Source organism: Rhinoraja longicauda, chromosome 6 (assembly GCF_053455715.1).
Source record: "Rhinoraja longicauda isolate Sanriku21f chromosome 6, sRhiLon1.1, whole genome shotgun sequence".
Classification (NCBI taxonomy): Eukaryota; Metazoa; Chordata; class Chondrichthyes; order Rajiformes; family Arhynchobatidae; genus Rhinoraja; species Rhinoraja longicauda.
In genome coordinates this window covers 15270540-15296733 of record NC_135958.1, presented here as the reverse complement: position 1 = coordinate 15296733, position 26194 = coordinate 15270540, and the positions used below count along the sequence as shown (strand labels likewise).

Here is a 26194-nt window from a genome sequence, read left to right as displayed (position 1 = left end):
TCCCCTGCGGACGTGTTTCAGCCACCGATGCCGCTTAGTCGTTCGTGGTTGACGGTGCCAAAGAGATCCTGCCGACTACGCCAAATGTTGTAGTCTGTGGCCTATTAGAAAAAACAGGCAGACAACCAAATTCCCTTAACCTCTTTATTCTACTCACCCAGGTGGGAGAGAGTCTAGAAACCGGAGCGTTTAGAAACGCTCAGGAAGCTAGTGTAGTCTCTCTCCCCGAATGCTAACAATTACACATATTTATACCCGAAATACATGTGTCAGTACATTTCCTGTTGCTACCTTATATGGCAAGTTTTACAATGTCCTATAAATCTTTGTGTCTTTCGGGACCTCCGTGTCCGTTGTGTCCATCGTGACCTCTTCTTTCTTGGGAACAGAGGGCAGTCCATATGGCAAGTTGTTCTTCTTAACAATCTTGGCTTCATTTAAGATACACATTTCATGTGAATAGTTAGGAGAAAACTTTCTGATCTTGTCATCATTTGAAGTCAACTTCAACATCATTGGAAGGGATTTCCAAATGATGCAACTGGTGAATAAATCAACTCACCATCAATAAAAAGTGGAAAATGCTGAGAACAATTACCATGCCAGATAGCATCAATGGCAAGAGAACCAAAGTAAATCTTTTGAAGATGTCGTTTGCCACATTTCCTATTTTTATTTCAGATACCCAGCATCTGCAATTGTTTTGTTTTTGATTAACTCGTCATGGCCGGTTTAGAGAATATAACTGACTTCATCATCTTTGGTTTAGGGGAGAGAAAATCATCCAGAACACCTGTTATAAAATCATAAAACATAAGAGCAGAATTAGGTAATTCAGCCCATTAAATCTGCCCCATTGAGTTATGGCTGATCTATTTTTCCCTCTCAACTCTCAAACACCATCCTCCCCATAACCTCTGACACCCTTACTAATCAAGAACCTATCAATCTCTGCTTAAAAAAAAATACCCAATGACAGCCTCCACTGCTGCCCGTGGCAATGAATTTCACAGATTCGCCAACCTCTCGCTAAAGAAATTCCTTCTCATCTCCATTCTGAAGGTATGTCCTTTTATTCTGCCCATCGGAATACTGTGGGTGACACTCGTACCTTGAAAGCCTATTTGATTGTCTTCCTATCTAAGCATTCATTTCTTATATTTCCCACGAATGAGCCACAGCTACAGGATGAAAATCTACGTAAAGCACTCGCCTAGGTTCCTTGAACAGCAATTCTCAAATTGTGATCTCTTGCACCAAGGACAAAGGCACAAGCTCATGGGAACACCACCACCAACAGTTCCCTTCCAAGTCAAACACAGTACTCGCATGGAAGTATATTGGTATCCACTCATCATCATTGAATTGAAACTCTGGAACCTAACAGTACTAGGAGTATAGGCAGCATCTCCGGAGAGAAGGAATGGGTGACGTTTTGAGTCAAGACCCTTCTACAGACTGATGTCAGGGGAGTGAGCGGTACAGAGATAAAATGTAGTCGGAGACAGTAAGACTGGTGGGAGAACTGGGAAGGAGGAGGGGATGGAATGAGGGAAAGCAAGGGCTGCTTGAAGTTACTGCTTGAAGTAAGCTACCCAAACGAAATATGAGGTAATGTTCCTCCAATTTGAGCTGTCTACCTTCGACTGTGTCTACTTTCGATTTAAACCAGCATCTACACTGTATGAGGAGTTACTTTACCTGAAGGAGTACAGCAGTTCAGGATGGTGGCTCATCACCTTCACGTAGGCTACAGGACATGGGCAATAAATCTTTGGCTTTCCCATCCAACCTGGATCTCAAAAAATTAATTAATAAAAATGTTTTCAGTGTGCCAACTTTACCACAGAGACAAAGGTCATCTTCAGGACTTATAAACATGGAACGTAGGTGGAGGACATTTGGCTCATTGAACCTGCACCAGCAATCAAAACAGTCATTGCTGATATCTGTTGCAATACCATATCCGGCTTTCTCCCCACACACTTTGGTTAAAAAAAATCTACTTCTTAAATATGTTTTGTTTTATCCAAGTAAGTCTTAAGATTGAAATAAAAACATATGATGATGGACATACTCAATGGATCAGGCAGCATCTATGGAGAGAGAAGCAGAATTAAAGTTTTAGACTAACAACCTTTAACAGAAAGGGGCCAAGTTAGTAATCAGACCCATTTTAAGTTGCACAAAACATCTCATCTTTCAGTTATGTATACTTGAGCCCTCAAAACCTAATAACGAGTTCAACAATTTCAGATAAGCATTCTTTCCAATATATCTCAGAAATATAAATAATGTCAAAATGCATATTAAAAAACAATAATAATATAAATGTGAAATATACCACTACCATCTTTATTATTAATCTCTCTTGGTCTCTGCTATAGTACAGACATTCCCCTTGAAATAAAAGTTGTGAACAATGTGTTTATCCTATTAGTACGTCTATCAAAATCAGTGTTGGATTAATTATCTTAGAGAAAGCCCTAAATGTGATTTATAATAATTTAAATGAATTATTCATAATAAACCGTTTTCTGTGCTTGTTCACTATTGCAGCTATCATTTAATCTTTGAATAAATGTCATCTCTGGGAATTTAAAACCTAATCCCTTCTGAGTAATAATGTACAGTTGATGATATTTTGTTATTGCAGATATCAATATGGAATACATTGACAAGATTTTTAGTGCAGCAAAGATTATATACTCTCTCTGCAGTGAGGTGAAAATGAATCGCAAACGATGCAACCGTTTAAAGGATCGAATTGAATCCCTCTTGAAACCTCTAAAGGCAATACAGGAAGAAGACCTAAATGATGACTTAGCAAAACTTCTGAAGGAGATGGTGGAGATTTTGGAGAATGCAAGGGATTGTGTCATGTCTTTCACCAACAAATATTGGTTTTCCAAAGTCTTCAAAGCTTTTGCAATCAAAGAAGAGTTTAATCATCTCAATGAAAGATTGAACGATGCTGCTATAGCTTTAAACTTCTCCATGAACACTGAACAGACAAAACTGCTTCTGACTATCTTTAAAGACAACCAGAGGAAGAAGGAAGACACGCAAGATACTGAGGAAGATCAGAAGTATCTAAACTTAGTGGAAAAGAAATTAGAGAAAGGTAATTAGAAGGTTAACTTCAATTGGCTCGGTTTGCCTTTTTGTTTTGTGAATATGAGGATTCATAGTGAAAACATTAATGTGGATAGTTTGCAGAATGACAGCCATCTCCATGAATGGAGTATGCATTGCATCTAAATCTAACAATATGCCAAAACATTGGTCCTGACTCCATGAGCATTTCCTTTTCTGGTTAATTTCCCTCCCATTTTACAATATTTTTTCATTTGTTCAATTTAAAGGAATAAACCTTGCAACGTGACAGTTTAAGTCTCAACGATTTATCTTCTGCATGTCCACTTTATTGCTGTTAATTCTGGTGACCTATTCCATTACCATTTGCTCTGTGTTCATTCTTTCATTTGCGTCAGCTGCTTACTATGTTCCTTTTTCAAATACCTATTCATACCAGTTCACTCCAACCAGCCCTTTCTTGGTTGTTCCCACTGTTTATTCTATTACTGTGTGTCTGACTGTTCATCAGTTTACCAATCAATGAAAGTCTACACTATTCCAAATTTCTCCAACTGTTTTTTCTTTCCTCTCCTCCAGTGCACTATTCCTACTCATTTTTCTCTATCTGCCTTATACCCATTCATTTCCAAGAACATAAGAAACGGGCAGAAGTAAGGAATCTGTCCTGGTTCTGGACTCTCCCAACATCGGGAACATGTTTCCTGCATCTAGCTTGTTCAATCCCTTAATAATTTTATATAATTCTATGATCCCCTCTCATCCTTCTAAATTCTAGTGAATATAAGCCCAATCGTTCCATTCTTTCAACATATAACAGTCGCGCCATCCCAGGGATCAATCTCGTGAACCTACACTGCACTCCCTCAATGGCAAGAATGTCCTTCCTCAAATTAGGAGACCAAAACTGCACACAATACTCCCAGGTGTGGTCTCACCAGGGCCATGTACAACTGCAGAAAGACCTTTGCTCTTATACTCAAATCCTCTCGTTATGAAGACCAACAGGGATCTCTTCTGAAGTAGTGGGGACCTGTACAAAAGGGACGGGTTGCACCTTAACAGCAGGGGGACCAACATTCTGGCAGGCAGGTTTGCTAGTGCTACATGTGTGGCTTTAAACTAAGTAGTGGGGGGGAGGGGTTGACAAATTGGCAATATGAAGATGGAGTTAAAGGGGAAGCGAATACAGGAGAAATTGCAAAGGACTCTCGAATAAATGGGAAGGGAAGTTCTAGATGGGATAAGAGAGTAAGGCCAGGGCCAATTGTGACCGGTGTGAGAGAGGAGGTGAATACCGAAGTTAAAGTATTGTATTTAAATGCGCGAAGTATAAAAAATAAAGTGGATGAGCTTGAGGCTCAGTTAGACATTAGCAAGAATGATGTGGGAATCACAGAGACATGGCTACAAGAGGACCAGGGCTGGGAACTGAATATTCAGGGGTACACAACGTATAGAAAAGGCAGACAGGTGGGCAGAGGGGGTGGGGTCGCTCTGTTGGTAAGGAATGATATTCACTCCCTTGCAAGGAGTGACATAGAATCAGGAGGTGTAGAATCAGTATGGATAGAAATGAGGAATTGTAAGGGTAAAAGGACCCTAATGGGAGTTATCTACAGACCCCCAAACAGTAGCCTCGACATAGGGTGCAAGTTGAATCAAGAGCTAAAATTGGCATGTCACAAATGTAATGCCTCGGTGGTTATGGGAGATTTCAACATGCAGATAGACTGGGAAAATCAGGTTGGTAATGGACCACAGGAAAGAGAGTTTGTGGAGTGCGTCCGAGATGGATTCTTGGAACAGCTTGTACTGGAGCCTACCAGGGAGAAGGCAATTCTGGACTTAGTGTTGTGTAATGAACCTGATCTGATAAGGGGACTCGAGGTAATAGAGCCATTAGGAGGCAGTGATCACAATATGATAAGTTTTACTCTACAAATTGAGAGGGAGAAGGGAAAATCGGAAGTGTCAGTATTACAGTATAGCAAAGGGAATTACAGAGGCATGAGGCAGGAGCTGGCAAGAATTGACTGAAAGGAGGCCCTAGCAGGGAAGACGGTGGAACAGCAATGGCAGGTATTCCTGGGAATAATGCAGAAGTAGCAGGATCGATTTATCCCAAAGAGGAGGAAAGATTCTAAGGGGAGTAAGAGGCACCCGTGGCTGACAAGGGAAGTCAAGGACAGCATAAAAATAAAAGAGAAGTACAACATAGCAAAGAAGAGTGGGAAGCCAGAGGATTGGCACTTTTGTAAAGAGCAATAGAAGATACGGGGAGAAAAGATGAGGTACGAGGGTAAGCTAGCCAATAATATAAAGGAGGATAGTAAAAGCTTTTTTAGGTATGTGAAGAGGAAAAAAATAGTCAAAGCAAATGTGGGTCCCTTGAAGACAGAAGTAGGGGAATTTATTATGGGGAACAAGGAAATGGCAGACGAGTACTTTGGATCTGTCTTCACTAAGGAAAATACGAACAATCTCCCAGATGTTCTAGTGGCCAGAGATCCTAGTGTGACGAAGGAACTGAAGGAAATCCACATTAGGCAGGAAATGGTGTTGGGTAGACTGATGGGACTAAAGGCTGATAAATCCCCAGGGCCTGATGGTCTGCATCCCAGGGTACTAAAGGAGGTGGCTCTAGAAATTGTGGATGCATTGGTGATCATTTTCCAATGTTCTATAGATTCAGAATCAGTTCCTGTGGATTGGAGGGTAGCTAATGTTATCCCACTTTTTAAGAAAGGAGGGAGAGAGAAAACGGGAAATTATAGACCAGTTAGTCTGACATCAGTGGTGGGGATGATGCTGGAGTCAATTATAAAAGATGAAATTGCGGAGCATTTGGATAGCAGTAACAGGATCGTTCCGAGTCAGCATGGATTTACGAAGGGAAAATCATGCTTGACTATTCTTCTGGAAATTTTTTGAGGATGTAACTAGGAAAATTGACAGGGGAGAGCCGGTTGAAGTGGTGTGCCTCGACTTTCAGAAAGCCTTCAACAAGGTCCCACATAGGAGATTAGTGGGCAAAATTAGAGCACATGGTATTGGGGGTAGGGTACTGACATGGATAGAAAATTGGTTGACAGACAGAAAGCAAACAGTGGGGATAAATGGGTCCCTTTCAGAATGGCAGGCAGTGACTAGTGGGGTCCCGCAAGGCTCGGTGCTGGGACCGCAGCTATTTGCAATATATATTAATGATTTAGATGAAGGAATTAAAAGTAACAGTAGCAAATTTGCAGATGACACAAAGTTGGGTGGCATTGTGAACTGTGAAAAGGATGCTATGAGGATGCAGGGTGACTTGGATAGGTTGGGTGAGTGGGCAGATGCATGGCAGATGCAGTATAATGTGAATAAATGTGAGATTATCCACTTTGGTGGCAAGAACAAGAAGGCAGATTATTATCTGAATGGTGTCAGATTAGGAAAAGGGGAAGTGCAATGAGACCTGGGTGTTCTTGTATATCAGTCACTGAAAGTAATCATGCAAGTACAGTAGGCAGTGAAGAAAGCTAATGGCATGTTATAGACGATAGACAATAGGTGCAGGAGTAGGCCATTCGGCCCTTTGAGCCAGCACCACCATTCAATGTGATCATGGCTGATCATTCTCAATCAGTACCCCGTTCCTGCCTTCTCCCCATACCCCCTGACTCCGTTATCCTTCAGAGCTCCATCTAGCTCTCTCTTGAATGCATTCAGAGAATTGGCCTCCACTGCCTTCTGAGGCAGAGAATTCCACTGATTCACAACTCTCTGACTGAAAAAATCTTTCCTCATCTCTATTCTAAATGGCCTACCCCTTATTCTTAAACTGTGGCCCCTTGTTCTGGACTCCCCCAACATTGGGAACATGTTTCCTGCCTCTAATGTGTCCAACCCCTTAATAATCTTAGATGTTTCGATAAGATCCCCTCTCATCCTTCTAAATTCCAGTGTATACAAGCCTAGTCGCTCCAGTCTTTCAACATATGACAGTCCCGCCATTCCGGGAATTAACCTAGTACACCTACACTGCATGCCCTCAATAGCAAGAATATCCTTCCTCAAATTTGGTGACCAAAACTGCACACAGTACCCCAGGTGCTGTCTCACTAGGGCCCCGTACAACTGCAGAAAGACCTCTTTGCTCCTATACTCAACTCCTCTTGTTATGAAGGCCAATATTCCATTGGCTTTCTTCACTGCCTGCTGTACCTGCATGCTTCCTTTCAATGACTGATGCACTAGGACACCCAAATCTCGTTGTACGTCCCCTTTTCCTAACTTGACACCATTCAGATAATAATCTGCCTTCCTATTCTTACCACCAAAGTGGATAACCTCACACTTATCCACATTAAACTGCATCTGCCATGCATCCGCCCACAACCTGTCCAATTCACCCTGCAACGTCATAGCATCTTCCTCACAGTTCACACTACCACCCAGCTTTGTATCATCTACAAATTTGCTAATGGTACTTTTAATCCCTTCATCCAAGTCATTAATGTATATTGTAAATAGCTGCGGTCCCAGCACCGAGCCTTGCAGTACCCCACTAGTCACTGCCTGCCATTCTGAAAGGGACCCATTTATCCCCACTGTTTACTTTCTGTCTGTCAACCAATTTTCTATCCATGTCAGTACCCTACCCCCAATACCATGTGCTCTAATTTTGCCCACTAATCTCCTATGTGGGACCTTGTCGAAGGCTTTCTGAAAGTCGAGGCACACCACATCCACCGGCTCTCCCCTGTCAAAATTTCAATCCAGTTGATTTCTCAGCGACACACTGAGATCCACTACGATTCTTGTAAGGCTCCTCACGATCATGCCCGCGACACCCCGGCAAACTGTCGGCGACAGCCTGTTCGCCGGCAGTCACCTTAAAATCGCCTAAGTGGGACAGGCCCTTAACTGGTCTATAATTCCCTGTTTTCTCTCTCCCTCCTTTCTTAAAAAGTAGAATAACATTAGCTATCCTCCAATCCTCAGGAATTGACCCAGAATCTATAGAATATTGGAAAATGATCACCAATGCGTCCATATTTTCTAGAACTACCTCCTTGAGCACCCTGGGATGCAAACCATCAGGCCCTGGGGATTTATCAACCTTCAGTCCCATCAGTCTACCCAACATCATTTCCTGACTAATGTGAATTTCCTTCAGTTCCTCCGTCTCCCTAGATCTTCTGTCCCCTAGAACCTCTGGGAGATTGTTTGTGAAGACAGAACCAAAGTTATTGTTCAACTCGTCTGCCATTTCCTTGTTCCCCATAATAAATTCACCTGTTTCTGTCTTCAAGGGACCCACATTTGCGTTAACTAATCTTTTCCTTTTCACATACCTAAAGAAGCTTTTACTCTATATTCTTGGCTAGCTTATCTTCGTACTTCATCTTTTCTCCCCATTTGGTTACCTTCTGCCTGTTTAGTTACCTTCTGTTGTTCTTTAAAAGAATCCCAATCCTCTGGTTTCCCACTCATCTTTGCTATGTTATACGTTTTCTCTTTTAGTTTTATATTGTCCTTGACTTCCCTTGGCAGCCATGGTTGCCTCCTACTCCCATTAGAATCTTTCTTCCTCTTTGGAATGAAATGATCCTGCATCTTCTGGATTATGCCCAGAAATTCCTGCCATTACTGTTCCACCATCATCCTTATTCCTCCTCTTCTCAGAATTCTCTGCTATATCTGCATGTCTAATTTTGGAAAGTTTCTTGCACAGGCCAGCAAAGATAAAAGGGGTTTCTAATATCATGTTTGAGAGGAAAACAAATAAAACTGCAGATGCCAGAACTCAAAAATAAAATATAATTTCTGGAAGATCTCAGCCAGTCAGCATCTGAGGGAGGGTTGCTGACCCAAAACATTGACTGGTTGGTTTCTCGTCCCACAGAACCTGCTTGGCTGGCTAAGTTTTTCTAGTGTTTCTGTTTTTGGCCCATATTTGATGTATCTTCACTGAGACCCTGACAAAATGATGAGTGGACACTGTATGTGGGAGCTACAGCTTATTATTCAATGTCTTCATCACCTTTCATCTGGCTTTGGATTCATGCTGCAACATCTTATTGTCCTGAGAACATAACCACTGCAAAGCAAATTAAACCAAAAACTCATTTCAAAGTAATTTTCTAGAATTCCCCCAGTTGAAAAGTGGTAAAAGATTTCTAAAAACTTTCACGGTCCAATAAAATAAGAATTTCAATTTTTTCAACGGAACAAAACTGTATGGCAAATTCATTCTCATCTGTTCACAGATATAATTTAATAATGAAAACATAATATTTTTTCATAAGCTACATACACAACCAAAAAAAAGCTTTTTGTGTTTCCCAAAATACTCCTAGAAGATGTGTCACTTAAAAGCTGAAATAAATGTTGTTCCTTTGGTATGATTGCATCTGTGCCAGTCAAAACATATCTGGTGAGAGAATCTGAGACTGCTAACACCTCTTAATCTTACTTTACAGAGTTGCATTCAATTGAAGAGAGAATTCAACAGGCTGTGGGGACTGTGAATGATAACTTGGCAGAGATTAAAATGGACCTGAAAGACGTCAAACATATAATTGAGTCATGTGAGTGTAAAAAGGGAAAATACTTGACAATAGATTTAGCACAAAATTTGTTTTGCTTGTCAGCCACCCAAGCCAAACAATATAAAGCAAGCAGGAAAGAACTCAAGCAGGGAGTTAGAAGGGTGAAAAGGGATAATGAAATGTTACGGGCAAGTTTGAATAATGAAAATCCCAATGCTTATCATATGTACATTAAAAATAAAATGGTAAGTAAGGAGAAATGGGACTGCTCATGGATAAAGGAGTGATTTATGCTTGCAGTCAGATGGTGAGGTACGAAATGAATACTTTGCATCTGCATTCACCAAAGGGAAGGACATGGAGGATAGTGAGATCAGTGCAGGGTATACAATCTTTGACAATGAGGACAACGAGGCTTGGGTCGGCCCGCTGCGGACCTTTCACCGTCAGGCGCGGCATGGAATGGGCCACGGTACTTTCCACCACCCGGCGGGGGCTTCAATGTCGGGAGCCCTGACCGCCCCGACATGGCAACATCAACTGCCTGACCGCGGGAGAAGACGGCAGGGAAGAGAAAGACATTCTGGCCTTCCATCACAGTGAGGAGGTGACTGGAAGAGACTCACTGTGATGGATGTTTTTTGTTTTATGCTGGTTTTTGTGATTGTGTGTTTTATTGCTTTCTTTTTTATTGCCTCTCATTGTTGACTGTGGGTAATGTAATTTTGTCTAAAATATGTTTTTGGATGACAATAAAGGCTATTCTACTCTATTCTATTCTGTTCTAAGATGGAGAAGGTGTTGGGTCTCTTAAAAAGCATTAAGGTGGGTAAATGACCAGGGTCTGATGGGATCTAGCGCAGGTTATTGAGTGAGGCAAGGGAAATTTTAGGGGCTTTGATGAGGATCTTTGCATCCTGTATGCAGTGGATGTTGTCCACGTGGATTTCAGTAAGGTATTTGATAAAGTCCCTCAAGGTAGGCAGATGCAGAAGATTAGGATGCATGGGATCCATGGTGACTTGGCTGTTTAGATTCTGGATTGGCTAATTTCTGGATAGGGCAATGGTGGAAGTCATTCCGGCTGGAAATCTGTGACTAGTGGTTTTCTGCTGTGATCTGTGCTGAGACCTTTGTTGTTTGTGATATATGTAAACGACTTGGACAGAAATGTAGATGAATTGGTTAATAAGTTTGTAGACGACACCAAAAATGGCAGACAGTGAGGAATGCTGTCAAAAGGTACAGATGTGGGTGGAGAAAAGACCGATGGATTTTATTCTGAGCAAGTGTGAGGTGTTTTATACATTGGGAAGTTGAATGTAAGGGGAAAGTGTACAGTTAATAGCAAGACCCTTAACAGCAATGATGTACAGAGGGATGCTGGGGTCCAAGTCCATAGTCCACAGATAGATAGATTCTTGATCAGTACAGGTGTCAGAGGTTGTGGGGAGAAGGCAGGAGAATGGGGTTAAGAGGGAGAGATAGATCAGCCATGATTGAATGGCCGAGTAGACTTGATGGGCCGAATGGCCTAATTCTACTCCTATCACTTATGACCTTCTCTGAAAGTAGAAGCACAAGTAGCTAGAGTAGTAAAGACGGCGTATGTTATGCTTGTTTTCATTGGTCGGGGCATTGAGTATAAGATTTATGAAGTTGTGTTGCAGCTTTATAAAACTTTGGTTTGGCTAATTTTGGAGTATTGTGTGCAGTTCTGGTTGCGCCATTACAGAAATGACGTGGAGGCTTTGGAAAGGGTGCAGAAACCGCCCGTTTTGAAAAAGGGGACACCATTAGATATCCTCCAGTCTTTTGGTACCTCAGTGATGTCTAACAAAGAAGCAGACATTTCCATCCGAGCACTGGCAACGTCCTCCCCTCTTCCCTTAACATCTTGGGATAGGTCCCATCAGGCACTGGGGATTTATCCACCATAATGGGCACCAAAATTTCTAATCCTTCTTCCTTCCTGATACAGTCTTGCTCCAGAATTTCATCATACACCTCTAATATCTCTCTATCCTCCACATCCTGTTCCTTGGTGAACATTGATGAAAAGTATTCACTTAGGACCTCATTCATATCCTTTGGCTTCTCAAATTGATTACCCCTTTGGTCCATGAAGGAACCTGCGCTTTTCTTAACTACCTCTTGTTTCTAATGTACTTCTAAAACAGTTTAGGATTTTTCTTAATCCGACTGCCAAGGTTATTTCATGGCCCCTTTTCGCCCTCCTAATTTCTTTCTTAACTTCTCTCTTGCATCCACTTATTTTAGAACCACAGCTGTGTACATTTAAGACTGCAGCTTGTAGTTAGCAGTTTTACACATTCAGGTCTTACTAGATAAACCCAAATTATGTAGAATTAGAAACATGTTCTGTTTAATACATTTGTAAAGTTGCTTCCCTTCTGAATATACCCAATAACTCTACCTAACATGAACATACTCACACAATGCTACTTTATTGCAAGCTCCAAGATTTTGACCCAGTGACAGTGAAAGATTAACAATAACAATAGTGCATGACAATGAAATCTGTCGGTGATGGCATTTGTCTGGCATTGCTGCCCTCAATCTTCCAGCTTTGAGAGGTTATGGTAGATGGTTGAGCTGACTGATCTAACTAATTTACAATTGATTAGATCCCTCAGCTTGGTCATCTGCATCCAACCATTTTGTTCTGGGAATGAACGACTACAAAAATATGAGAAACTTGATGTTTTCCTGTGATCACCAAGTCCAAATGCTAATATGTCTCTCTCCTCCTGTAGACCAAGATAAACCTTCAGCCCCCCCAGTGCAGGGAATTCTGGAATTAAAACGAGATGACATTGAAATAGAGACCAAGCTTGAAACTAAAATCAATAATTCAAAATATTACAAGGGAACGTTACATAAATTTCCAGTAGCGATTAAACGGTTTGATAATGTTGGATTCTCCAATGTGGAGTAAGTATGGATCGCGCACTTATGCTGATTTTATTCCCACATTCACATTGACACATGGATTGATGGATTTTTTTTCTTCCTTCCTGCACAGGGAAATACGTGAAACTTTTCACAAAGAAGCTGAAACCATGAAGCACTTTGAATCCCCAAATATTGTGCGAATTTATGGAATCTGCATTGATCAAACCAGTAAGTTAGCCTCAGGCGTGGATTTTTAATGAGTTGCCAGAAAAGAATGACCAGCATATTAAAAGTACTTTTCTCAATTCAGAACCTCCCAAAACATTTTACTGCTAACAAAATACTTTTGAGATGTAATCTTGCAATTGTTGTAACTTGGGAATTTTAAATGAAAGCTGCTTTCCTTTTTATTTCTTTTTTATTGTTATAATTTCCAAATTATCTCCTTCTCTCTCATTCAGTACCTGCTGTCCTGTCCACATGTCACATTTGACTGTAGGCTATTGCTTTGAGAATGATGTTTAGAGTTGCCCCATTAGGCAAATATATGGCTGATATTGATATTGAGGATTCCAGAATGGTGCTGCCTTAATCCTCCTTGCATTAGACTCCAGAGCCATGAGCTCGGAGATTAAAAGTACCCATGGGCCAAATCAGTACTGACTGTAGAGCAGGAAAATGAATGAAGAGAGATTAAGTGGAATTGAAGTGACACTCTCTGCATTATCCTTTCTTACTCATCATCCAGTTCTCACATTACCATCTGGTAGGTCTCTTTCTATGATTCTCACTTCATTTGCCATTTGTCTGAATGTCCGACACTCTTTCCAGAGTGTCTGATTTATTGTCTGACTCATTGGTGATGATCATCCTCTGGCTTTACTCTCATATGGATGGAGATGCAAAGAAGCTTTGGTGACTTGTTATAATTCAGCCTGTAGATGTAGATAGTATAGTCACATTATGCCTGGTGGTGATAGGATGGAGATTCATTGTCATGATTATTCAGCAACTCCATTGTTGTATTGTGGAAAAAGGTGAGCAAGGCCGACTGTCATCATTTGTAATTCCCATATTTCTAGAGTCATAGGGCGTGGAAATAGGCCCCTCGGCCCATCTTGCCCACGCCACACAAAATGTCCCATCTGCACTAGTCCCGCCTACCTGCATTTGGACCATATCCCTCTAAACCTGTCCTATCTATGTACCTGTCAACGATTGTGTACATTTGTCTCTTAAACATTGCAATAGTCCCTGCCTCAACTACCTCCTCTGGCAGCTCATTCCATACACCCACCACCCTTTGTATGAAAAAGTTACCCATCAGATTCCTATTAAATCTTTCCTTCCCCCTCCCCGATCCCCCCCCCCCCCCCCAACCCCCTCACATGAAACCTGTGTCCTCTGGTTCTTGATTCCCATACCCTGAGCAAGAGACTCTGTGTGTCTACCCGATCTATTACTCTCGTGATTTTATACACCTCTATAAGATCACCCCTCATCCTCCTGTGCTCCAAGGAATAGAGATCCAGCCCACTCAATCTCTCCCTTTCGCCCAGACCCCGGTGTCCTGGCAATTTGTAGCTCCTGGGAATTAGTCATTGATATCCACACCAGTTTAACCACAATTAGTCATGTGCCACTCCAGAGTGTCCTCTTCCTCCATTTTATTAAGGCCTGTTCTCTCTGGATTCTCTATCAGCGTTTTAAAACTTGGTGGGAATACATTCTTGCAATGAACTGTCAATACAGATACCAACTCTGCATTATGCTCTTTCCACAGCTCACAGTTTGTTGGGGAACACTACTCTTTCATGTTTAGCACTGACTCAAACAAAGTACTTGACGAAGAGTGGCAAATCATGGATAACATTTTGAATTTATTTTCAGCCTTTGTTGGTGTTTGAGAGCATTTATCACTTCATTGCTGGAATACCATTCAGTTGATCTATGGTTCATATGTGAAGCATTCCAAATTATATCTATTGCTTTATTTGGTTTTACTCTGTCAAAGTCAGAGTTCCCTTTCGGAGCAAAGGTACATTCTAGAAATTAAATTTCACTCATTTTTGGTCCATTAAGCCAACGTTCCTCAGCAAACAAAATTGTGAAACTGTCCAGGCAGAATTGTCCAGTCACTATCGGTATCATCTTCTTCTGGGGGTGCCCTTTCCTGTGGGGGGTGCAGTAGCCCCTCCCGACAGGATCTTAGTGGGGGAGTTCCTGCTCCTAGGGGCTGGTGGCCAGGGACATATGGGGGAGATGGCCTACACCATTCCCGATATTGTTCCTCATCCCCCTCTTCTATAAACAGGGTCACCATGCCAGACAAGGGGACCCCTGTGGTTATTTTGCTTCGGTTTCCGTTTTTGCATTACCAACTGTTTATTATTCTGTTGGCCAACCGTATTCTTTTCCTTTAAAAAAAAAAATATTTTCGTTTTTCTGGGTCTAAGTAACACATGTGCTGTACTGGAGTTCCACCATCACTCTTATCCAGGGCTTGTGCCATTTTCACCCTATTATTACTACCAATTTACAACAGACCCCACTTTCCTCTCCGGGAAACTAGCTTAACATAGTCTGCACTGACCAATTCACAAATAAATTACCACAGACCCCAGTTTGCTCTCCGGGAAACTAGTTTAACGTAGTCTGCACTGACCAATACACAAAAAAATTACTTCTCTAATAGACTCAGACCCCAGCCTCCCTGAGACTGGTTACACAATTTGAACTGACCAATTCATAAAACTTTCTTACCCGGTGTTGTCTTCTATGAGGCTCTCGGCAGGGAACCAGATCTACCTCAGACGAGGGACCATGGTGTTCCCGGGAACTTGCTCAGTAGTTCAGACTCAATGGATCCGATAGTGCACTTTACTCCCTTCGAGGTCCTGGTCAGACTGCAGCCGCGTACTCAGTCGTCGGAGATGGTCCCAGCGAGATCCTGCCAACTACGTCAATGTTAAAGTTCAATCTGCCCTTTCAGACAACAAACCACATTGGACACCTTAATAATGAAACAATGCCTTTTTATTCACGCATGCGGGTGTGGGTGAGCAACTCGAGTATGGCGACATACTCTCTGTCCCTCGTGGTCCCACACAAAGGTCCGATCCAAAGCCCTGCTTATTTATAAGGGGGGAGGTCACATTCCTCTTTCATCATCAACACCCTTGAAACAAAGCCCCTCGTGTTAAGACATGCTCGGACATGCGCCACTGCACTCGCTCTTAACCCTTTCAGTCCTGAAACTCTTTCAGCAGTTGGGAGTGTCAAGGTAAGAACTACACAAAGATCACTCACACCAGATTGGATCAAAATTAATTAAAATTAAAAAAAGATTTTACTGAGCCAAAATGCATTTACATCTGAGATAAATAGTTGGATTCACAAGCCGTTTCATTTCTGTCTAAACACCACCAAGAGCGCAATAAATCATAGAATGATTGTAGTACAGTTGAATAACTACTGATTTTCTCACAGGTCCCAGCCCTGAATTCCTGATTGCGATGGAGTATTGTGAGCATGGCAGTTTGCACAGTTTTCTGGAAGGCAAATGGCATCTCAGCTGGCAGAGTCGTGTTCACATGGCATTGGATGCAGCCTGTGGCTTGTACAGGTAGCTGTTCTTTGTGGCGTTATAGGCGGGGGCAATGCAGAGATTATCCTGCATCTCAACTGAATTCTGTACCTTAATCCAAAACACAGATTATAGACAGTGGTTTAGGGTGCTGATTCCAACATGTTGGCACTGAGTACATGACAGGAATTGCAACCGTGAACCTTTTAAAATCATTAGAACATCACAGGGGCTTCTCTGAAGAGAAACAATAGCAGCACTAAGAAAGATGGTTTCTCATCAAAATGTTTCAAATGGAAAGCAAATTTGATCGGAGAAACCACTTTCTCTGCTTGGGAAATCCAGAGTAAGAATTAGAACGGGACTATCTGGGAATGAAATTCAAAGGCACATTTTCAATCAAAGATAGACTGAAATCTGGAATTATGGTCTTAAAAAGTTGTGGGTCATTGAATGTGGGTCAATGAAATTTCGGACCAATGTTTTTTGGCATATAAATTCATGAAGAGAAATAAAGAGAATTCAAGAAAACAAACTGAGGTATATGTTAGTTATGATCTATTGGAAAGGCAGAGAGGATCAAGGGATTTAATTTCCAACTCCTGTTCCTAAATTATTGCTTTGAGAGAAAAAATGTAAAAGCATAATCAGTCCAGGAAAGAATGTTACAGAAAATGGAGTTTAAACACCTGTCACTGAAGGTGAATCAAAGAGGTTTTTAGGGAGCACTGAAGGATGTGCAACGGGGCTTCACGTTGGACTGATACTGGCTGACCATTCACTCCCACCTAGAGCCTGGGCCCTGCATTCAAACAATCCATTTTGTTGGCGCATGCCTGCACTCAGCATTGTGCATCAATCCTGTATCATGTACCCTGCACCATGAGGCATTGCATTCGTAAAAAAACTATCCTATTGAACTTTTCTGTAATGGAACTCTTTTGTTCCCTTTGAATCCCAAGTGAAGATGCATATCTACAGGAAGCTTTTCTCTCAACAGTAATGTCTCTGTGGGTGTGTGGTCTACTGTTTTAATTAGCTGGAAATGGATGTTATGTTGTAACATCGTTGTGCAACTAGAAGAGACATTTAGCTTCCTCAGCCACTCCCATGTTTATTCTACATTATTTGTAATTTAACAAGAACATAGGGATCCGACAGCTCATTCATGATTGGATTGGTTTTCCAACAGTAAGATGGAGTCTTTTGCTTACTATTACAGTTGTGTTTTGCTTTGATGCAGGATGCACCAATCAACAGAGAAGTTCAAACTTCATTGCTCTATTGACAGCACCAGATTCCTGGTTGACAGCGGTCTGAGAGTGAAAGTGAGCTAATAAAACAATAAACATCCACCATAAAAATTAATTCTAGTTCTGACATTTGGCTCACTCAAAAGCACAGAAAATACTGGAGCATTTTTTTCTCTCTTCCTGCCTTAGCTGGGGGGCATGGACTTGGCAAAGACAGAGACCTCAATCCGACGAATCAGCACCACCAGCCAGAAATCCCAGTTACCGTACATCTCACCACAGCAAATGAGCAACATCAACTACCCATACGACAAGCCCTGTGAGGTGTACAGGTGAGAGTTTAAGCTGGAGAAAATAATGCACAAATCACACCAGGTACAGATGGTATTGGAGCCAAAGCTGCGAGTCTGTAAGAGGGTAGCAAGTAATGGGGGTTTAATCTTTCATGCCACAGGTTGGGATTGATGTGTAACTGAGAGGGCATTTCTAGCGCCAATAAAGACAATGATATCATGATTTTAAAAAGATTAATCTAGACTGTTTACTTGTATTACTTTATAGCTGATTGTCAGGAATCAATGTGTAATGAATCGAATTGCAGGGCCTACCAATACATTAGTTTGCTGTGGAAGCTCGGGAGTGTAAGGCAGGAGTCGGTGGCGATTTTGCAATGAGTTGGGATTTCATGGACAATAATTATCAGATATCAATCCCAATTTTATCCCCAGTCCTTGTTATCCACTGATTGGCAATCTAAAGGTCTGGTCTGCGTTCTCATGAGGTTCTTGAATTCTTTTCTAACAAAAGTGTCTAAATGTACTTCTCCTAAGATCATTAGCTTGTCTGTTGGAGAAACCTGTGTGTGCCTAGGATCCCATGAGCTACATTGTCTGAAGCTATGCTCCTGGCACCCATGGCAGCCAGGTTGAGGAAGAGGTTACTGATAAGCGTGACAAAAGAAGAATGGTGAAACAAGCGGAGGGTGGTGGTTGGGTAGGAGGTGAAGCACCACCATGGCTGAGAAGGTGGAAGATGACTGCAACAGGGAGTGATTCCCAACCATCATGGAGTCCATGCTGATAGAACCCGGGGCTGTCGCTGTCAGTGACTGTGTGGTGGCTTTCGGCACACCAGTCTCCCCATGTTAAAAAATGTCACACACAGGAATCCACTTGGAGGGCCATACCACTTGTACATTCCAGTTAAAGACTTGTGGCGACTAGCAAATAGTGAGAGGAGCAGGAGAGTGATCACCTGGCAGCTCCTAGCCACAAACTGGCACACAGTCGGCCTGTGCTGGAGTCAGTCGCTGGGCGACTGAGTCTTGCATTGAAGCAGAAGGAACCCATGACTGAACAGCCCTATTTAGGGTCCACTGCTCACCCCAGTAGGAGTGCAGTAAAACTCAATTAATCAGGCACACTCAAGACTTTGATGGTGCTGGACTGGAAGATGTATTCAAACTATTGGATGTTATTCCAAATAAAATACTTTTAATTCACTTTTTTTCAGATGTTACGTAGTAGTATAATATTTTTTTCAATGTAATTGTGATTTTAAAGAGTGTGAGAAACAGAACTTAGTGGGTTTCAAGGGATCTTTGGAAGCAGGACCCCAGTGAATTTAAAGGAAGAGCAGGAATCGGGCCCCCAATGAGTTTAAAGGAAGTGCAGGAACTGTGATCCCAGTGAGTTAAAAGGAGCAGTATAATCAGCACCTGGGAGCCTGATGTCAAATCACTAAAGATTTCCGAACAATGGGATACCAGCTATCAGAGCTTTACTGAACATGTACACAGTGTACACCAATCAGTATCCATGTAAGTACGATGATCAGTTTAGAACGGAGATGAGGAAAAACTTTTTCAGTCAGAGCTGTAAATCTGTGGAATTCTCTGCCTCAGAAGGCAGTGGAGGGCAATTCTCTGAATGCATTCAAGAGAGAGCTAGATAGAGCTCTTAAGGATAGCAGAGTCAGGGGGTATGGGGAGAAAGCAGGAACGGGGTACTGATTGAGAATGATCAGCCATGATCACACTGAATGGTGGTGCTGGCTCGAAGGGCTGAATGGCCTACTCCTGCACCTATTGTTTATTGTCTATTATCAGCTTCCAATTCAATTGTGTCAAACGATTCCCTTCTATTGCTATGTGTTATTCTACTAGAGGCCAGTCTTTGCTTTCACAGCTGTACCCAATAGATATCAAAATTAATCCATTGGAAGTTTTAATGGAAGTAGTTTGATAAGTAATACAATTTTTTTGTATTTAAACTTGTTACTGAATGTTTACATTTGTAGAATATTATAAGGCATATTTACATTTATTTGGGTGATGTAATAGATATAAACTAGAAGACTTCCATGGTGTCCATGTTTTGGTTCACAATGCCCCTATCAGTCAAGGATCATGAGGATTTAGTATATCTGTTTCTTTCCTTTCAGTTTTGGGATTGTTCTTTGGGAAATAGCAAGCAGTAAAACACCTTTCAAAGGTAACGGAAAAATCTACTATCTCCTACTTATCTTTGCTTCCCTGCTGTCTGGCTCTATATGTAATCTTATGCCCAATGAATGTTATCTGGTTATGGGCAATGTCATACACTGGCTGGGTATGGGATTATGTCTAATGCATGCTATCTGGTTATGCCTGGTGTCATTCAATGGCTGGATGTTGTCTCTCGCCTGATGAATGGTATTAGGTTATGAGTAGTGTCATCTGCTGGCTAGGGTTTCTATCATGCCAAATGAAAGGTAGCCCCTTATAGATGATATCATGCACTGGCTAGGGGTTGTCTTATGCCTGATAAGTGCTGTCTGGCTTGAGTGTTGTCCCACGCTGTGGGTATAATCTCATGCCTAGTGAATGGTGTCTGGTTATCGATGGTGTCACATCGAGTCTGAGTGCTTTGCTGTTTGGTTGTCGTGATGTTACATGCTGTGGCTGGTGTTGTGTCATGCTATTTGGTTATGTTGTGGTGTGCCAGGTGAGTGATATCTAATTGTGGGTAGTAAAGTTCCATTGTTTTCACACTCTGTGGCAATGCTTTGCATGCAAACTCCTTTAACCTTTTGCTGGTATTGAATTATTTGAATAAATGCCCTGAGCCTGTGCTAGAATTCTGATATTAACAGTTGCTCGGTGTGGTGGGGTAGGAGCAATGGGTGTTAAGAAGGAGTATGTATGATGAGAAAACATTTCTTCACACAGAGAGTGGTGAGTCTGTGGAATTCTCTGCCACAGAAGGTAGTTGAGGCCAGTTCATTGGCTATATTTAAGAGGGAGTTAGATGTGGCCCTTTTTGCTAAAGGAATCAGGGGGTATGGAGAGAAGGTTACTGAGCTGGATGATCAGCCATGATCATATTGAATGGCGGTGCAGGCTCGAAGGGCTGAATGGCCTACTCCTGCACCTACTTTCTATGTTTCTATGTATGTGCTGCATTGAAAAGAGAAACTTTAAATGAACAAATACAGGTGTGTTTGATTTGCACAGGCGAATAAAATATCATCAATCTGAAACAGAAAATTAACCTTACATTCTGTTTTTACAGAAGTAGGGTGAGGAGAGAGTGACCAATCTCACTGCTGACAGTGGGTGGTTATTTAAGTATTTGAATGAAGCTGTATGACCTAATTTTAGGCATTCTTCTAGTTTACAGCTAGGTCCATGTCTAACCACTGCCTTGGCAGGCTTGTCATCCCCTCCTTCACGCATGACCTCAACTTACCTTTTTCTCATCTCACACCTTTTCACTGCAAGACTTTCTGCCTTGCGAGCAATTTTCCTGCCTACCTTCTTGTCAATCAGTCTGTCACACAGATTGGCTGTGGATGGAAAACCCGCAGAATAAATTTTCTGACGCTAGAATAATCCTGTTTCCTTGTCGCCTCCAAGCTAATGTTCAGCTAAAAGCTTATGGATTTGAATCCCAAACAGGAGATTTATGAACAGAAAATAATTTATGAACCGCCTTGATTGATGATTTCAACTTCGTAATTAAGCTTAATTGGAGAACTCTTGGCTCCCAGTGAAAAATGTAATCCACTCCCATCATTTAAATTCCTATTTGCGATCCAATCCCTGCACCAGTTCCATTTTGTTTTAGGTTCAATTATTCACAGCGTCCAACAATCTCCAAATAGAACCAGAGAAAAATTACCACACGGACAGAGGCCATTTGGCCCCACTGTGTCTGTACCAGTTGATGTAAAGCTGACAAGGATAAACACACATCCATCACTTGTTCTGTAGACCTTTAAGCCACTGTTCTTCAAGTGATTAACAAAGTTCTGTTTATATGTGATGATGGTTTCTACCTCAAACACTCTTTCAGGCAGTGAGTTTCGGATCTTTCTGTGAAAGATTACTTCCTCATCTCCCCTCTAATCCTTCAACCAATTACTTTAAGTCCATGGTCCTGGTTTATGATCCCTCTGTTGAGGGAAATAGGTCCTCCTCATTTATTTAATCCCACCATGCTTCTTAATGTGTATATCGCAATTAATTCTCCACTCACCCCATGTCTCTCAAAGAAAACAGACTTAGTTTATTAAATCTCCTCATAGCAAAAATGTTCTCGTCCTGGAAAAATCCTTATACATCCCCTGTGCATCCTCTCCAGTGCAACCACATCCTTCCTGTAATATGGTGAACAGAACTGTAAACAGTACTCAAACTGTGGCCGAAAAAGCTCCATATAGTTCAGCATAATCTCACTGCTCAGATATTCTACCCCTTGCCTAATAAAGGAAATTAACCCAAATGCCTTTTCCTCCACCTTATTGAACTATTTTGCTTCATTTATGGATCTATGGACACACATTCTCTGTTTAAGGTATTTGAGTTTCTCTTTCTCAATATTGCCCCATTTAATGTAAATTTCCTTGATTTGTTTTACCTCCCCAAATGCACAATCTCACAAATCGCTGGGTGAACAATGAATGAACTCCATTTGTCATTTTACTGTCCAGTTATAGACTATAGACATCTTTCTACATAGTTCATCACTTCTTCATCCATGCAATTCACATTTATCACCCCACACCATATATTGGGCAGTGTGCCTTCTCTTAATTCCATCACGTGCCAGGTTGCTGCAAATCTGGGCTTTATCATTTAGCCTGGTCCATCTCAACATGCTCACTGGGTTTGAGGAAGGAGCCCTTGGATTATGACTCTATAGAGTACGTTGAACAGGGTCCAGCAGGTTTTTTGCAGCTCGTGAAGTTCTGATACAAATAATGACTCGGGTCTCACAACAGTGAAGAATAGTGAACTATCATAACTGGTTTAAAGTACACCCTCTTTGTGTAGATTGCAGCGATCAAGAGATCCACAAAAAGATCTGTGAGGAACGAGTCCGCGAGCCTCTGCCAAGTGACTGCCCCAAGGAGCTTTGTGAGCTGATCGATGAATGCCGCGCTTATGATCCCTTTGAGCGTCCAAAGGCTGGAGGTAGGCATTGCTTTTGCAATTGGAGATTATAAATGTAAATTTACGGGAAGCCGCAGATAGACTAGTCTGGGCCCAAATTGAGGTGTGAGAAATCAAGACACCAGCAGAGAGAATTTTAGGAAGGGCAATCTTGCTATTGAAGGAGTGTAGCGTAGGTTCACAAGGTTAATTCCCGGGATGGCGGGACTGTCATATGATGAAAGAATGGAATGACTGGGCTTGTATTCACTGGAATTTACAAAGATGAGAGGGGATCTTATAGAAACATCTACAATTATTAAGGGATTGGGCAAGCTAGATGCAAGAAACCTGTTCCCGATGTTGGGGGCGTCCAGAACCAGGGGCCACAGTTTAAGAATAAGGGGTAGGCCATTTAGAACTGAGATGAGGAAAAACATTTTCACCTAGAGAGTTATGAATTTGTGGAATTCTCTGCCTCAGAAGGCAGTAGAGGCCGATTCACTGGATGCATTCAAAAGAATGGCTAGCGGAATCAAGGGATATGGGGAGAAGGAAGGAACGGGGTTCTGATTGTGGATGATCAACCATGATCACATTGAATGGCGGTGCTGGCTCAAAGGGCCGAATGGCCTACTCCTGCACCTATTTTCTATGTTTCTATCTCTTGATGGCTTCTTCTTACATCTGATGTACTACTGAAAGCAGACCAGTGCATGAAGCACCCTCAAGAGTGGAGGAATCCCAGCTTCCCAGCATTACTCTAGAATCACCAAGAATTAAATCTTAATCTCCTGGACACTGCGGTCAGCAGCCTGGGAAAAGAATTGGACCATTTATCTCTTTGAACACTTTCTAAAAAGCTTAAAAGTCTGAGAGAGGGGCAAAAAGATGTTCGCTGTCAAGGAAGGAGTGTGTTTGCATTCCAAAGGCATTGGAACATATTGGGTCATCACCAGGAGGGTGAGGTGGAACAGTTGGAAATAGGATGTCGCGTGATGAAATCTCCAGAAATGTATCCAGCCGCAGGACAATGGTGGCACAGTGGCACAGCGGTAGAGTTGCTGCCTTACAGCACCAGAGACCTGGGTTCGATCCTGTCTATGGGTGCTGTTTGTACAGAGTTTGTACATTCTCCCTGTGACCACGTGGGATTTCTCCGGGAGTTCCGGTTTCCTCCCACACTCCAAAGCCATACATGTTTGTAGGTTAATTGGCTTCTATAAATTGTAAATTGTCCCCAGTGTGCAGGATAGTGCAAGTGTACGGGGTGATTGCTGGTCGGTGTGGACTCGGTGGGTCGAAGGACCTGTTTCAAAGGTTCAAATGTCTGTTTATTGTCACGTGTATCAATTAAGGTACAGTGAAACTCGAATTACCATACAGCTATGCTTTAAAAAAAAAGCACCAGGACACACAACTACATAAGTTAGTTAACATAAACATCCACCACAGCGGATTCCCTATATTCCTCACTGTGATGGAAGGCAATAAAGTCCAAACTTCTTCCTCTTTATTCCCCCGCGGTCAGGGCAGTCGAACCACCCGCAGTCGGGACGATCGAAGCTCCCGTTTTGGGGCGGTCAAAGCTCCTGCGGCTTGGAGCTTCCGAGGTCGATCCCCAACAGGGATCGCCAGCTCCCCGATGTTAAGTCCTGCAGGCTCCCGCAGTTGGAGCTCCCAAAATCGATCTCCAGCAAAGGCCGCCAGTTCCTCTGTGTTAGGCCGCAGTCAAGTCAAGTCAAGTCAAATTTATTTGTCACATACACATACTGGATGTGCAGTGAAATGAAAGTGGCAATGCCTGCGGGTTGTGCACAAAAAGAATTACAGTTACAGCATATAAATAAAGTTAATAAGTTACTAAACATAGCACAAAAAGTGTCGACAAAAATTTAGTCTCTGGGGTTATCAAAGTTGACAGTCCTGATGGCCTGTGGGAAGAAGCTCCGTCTCATCCTCTCCGTTTTCACAGCGTGACAGCGGAGGCGTTTGCCTGACCGTAGCATCTGGAACAGTCCGTTACTGGGGTGGCAGGGGTCCCTCATGATCTTGCTTGCTCTGGATCTGCACCTCCTGATGTATAGGTCCTGCAGGGGGACGAGTGTAGTTCCCATGGTGCGTTCTGCCGCACAGAGATACGATACGGACAAAAATCACATCTCTGTCACGGTAAGAGATTTAAAAAAAAGTTTCCCCCAACCCACCCCCCACATAAAACAAGCTAAAGAACATTAAAACATACATTTAACACAAACTAAAAAAACAACAAAGAAGGGACGAGACAAACTGTTGGCAAGGCAGCACCCGGTGGAATCTCTACGCTGTATCTCTAAAGTCTGAAGTAAAGTCTAAAGACAACCAAGGCTTAAACCTGATGAAAATTTCCAAACCATAATTTTCAGTAGCTGATGTACACTGTGTGCTCTCCAGTTGAAGTGATTCAAAGCACTTCGGACCAATTTCAGTGACTATGCACTACCAAACATAAAGGAGCAGCACATTTTGTATGTCCAAGCTATGATTGTTCTACAGTCTCTACAATGTGAAGAATTTGTTTAAGGGGCTCTGCCCATTACCTGGGGAGTGTATTGATAAAACCCTGAGATTTTCATACACAGTCACACGTAACCTCTCTTCTTGCTTTCAGCTATCATGGACAGGCTGAAGAATATTCTAAAGAGAATCACTGAAATAACCAAAGAAGCAAGGGACTGAATCAAGCACCCATCTGATCTCTACACTCCACTTATGTTTGGCTAGGTCGAGGCGATAGCATTTGTTCAGGCATCCTGCAGATCTCCTGTTCTACGCGACCATGTTCTAACCCAGACTCGCTACCACAGCCATTAGTGCTTCCAGACCTATCTATGTTCTCCGGAGATGCTGCCTGACCTCTTCGGTTACTCCAGCACTTTCTGTCATTATTTTTGTAAATCAGCATCTGCAGTTCCTTGTATCTAACAGAAATAAAGTACTTTCCATTGTCCAACGCTCTGAGAGTGACTTCCTTAATTGTTCACAGTATTTACATGATTGAGAAATTTGCAAATAATACAAAAATTGTTGTTTGGTTGACAGGGAGGAGGAAAACTTTAGATTTAAGAAAATATTGATGCTGCCTTACAGCGCCAGACACCCGGGTTCAATCCTGACCACGGATGCTGCCTGTGCAGAGCAAAAAAAAAGCTACTGATTAATTAAATAGAAATAGAAAATGCAGGAAACATTTCTGTGGTAATCTGGGGTCAGGGGTGTGAGAAGTCACAATTCCCTTAGAGAAAAGGCTGTGGAGAGAAAAGAGGAAATATCTGACCACCCTCTTATATTAACAACATTTAAAAGACATTTGGACAGCCATATGAGGAGGGTAAAGGGACATGGGTCAAAT

At 42.1% G+C, this 26194-nt stretch overlaps 1 protein-coding gene across 1 annotated transcript in view; it reads left to right on the top strand.

Annotated features, from left to right (window-relative positions):
- The window catches only part of LOC144594807 (mixed lineage kinase domain-like protein), a 33218-nt gene extending 7467 nt beyond the window's left edge, over positions 1–25751 (top strand). Inside the window, exons 2-11 of the mRNA XM_078401680.1 lie at positions 2657–3124; positions 9567–9674; positions 12413–12590; positions 12682–12779; positions 16041–16176; positions 17381–17465; positions 17580–17722; positions 19833–19882; positions 22705–22845; positions 25454–25751. Of these exons, the coding sequence (XP_078257806.1) occupies positions 2665–3124; positions 9567–9674; positions 12413–12590; positions 12682–12779; positions 16041–16176; positions 17381–17465; positions 17580–17722; positions 19833–19882; positions 22705–22845; positions 25454–25521 (1467 nt within the window). The 5' untranslated portion in view covers positions 2657–2664 and the 3' untranslated portion in view covers positions 25522–25751. The remainder of the gene's footprint in view (positions 1–2656; positions 3125–9566; positions 9675–12412; positions 12591–12681; positions 12780–16040; positions 16177–17380; positions 17466–17579; positions 17723–19832; positions 19883–22704; positions 22846–25453) is intronic.
- Positions 25752–26194: the final 443 nt, after the last annotated feature.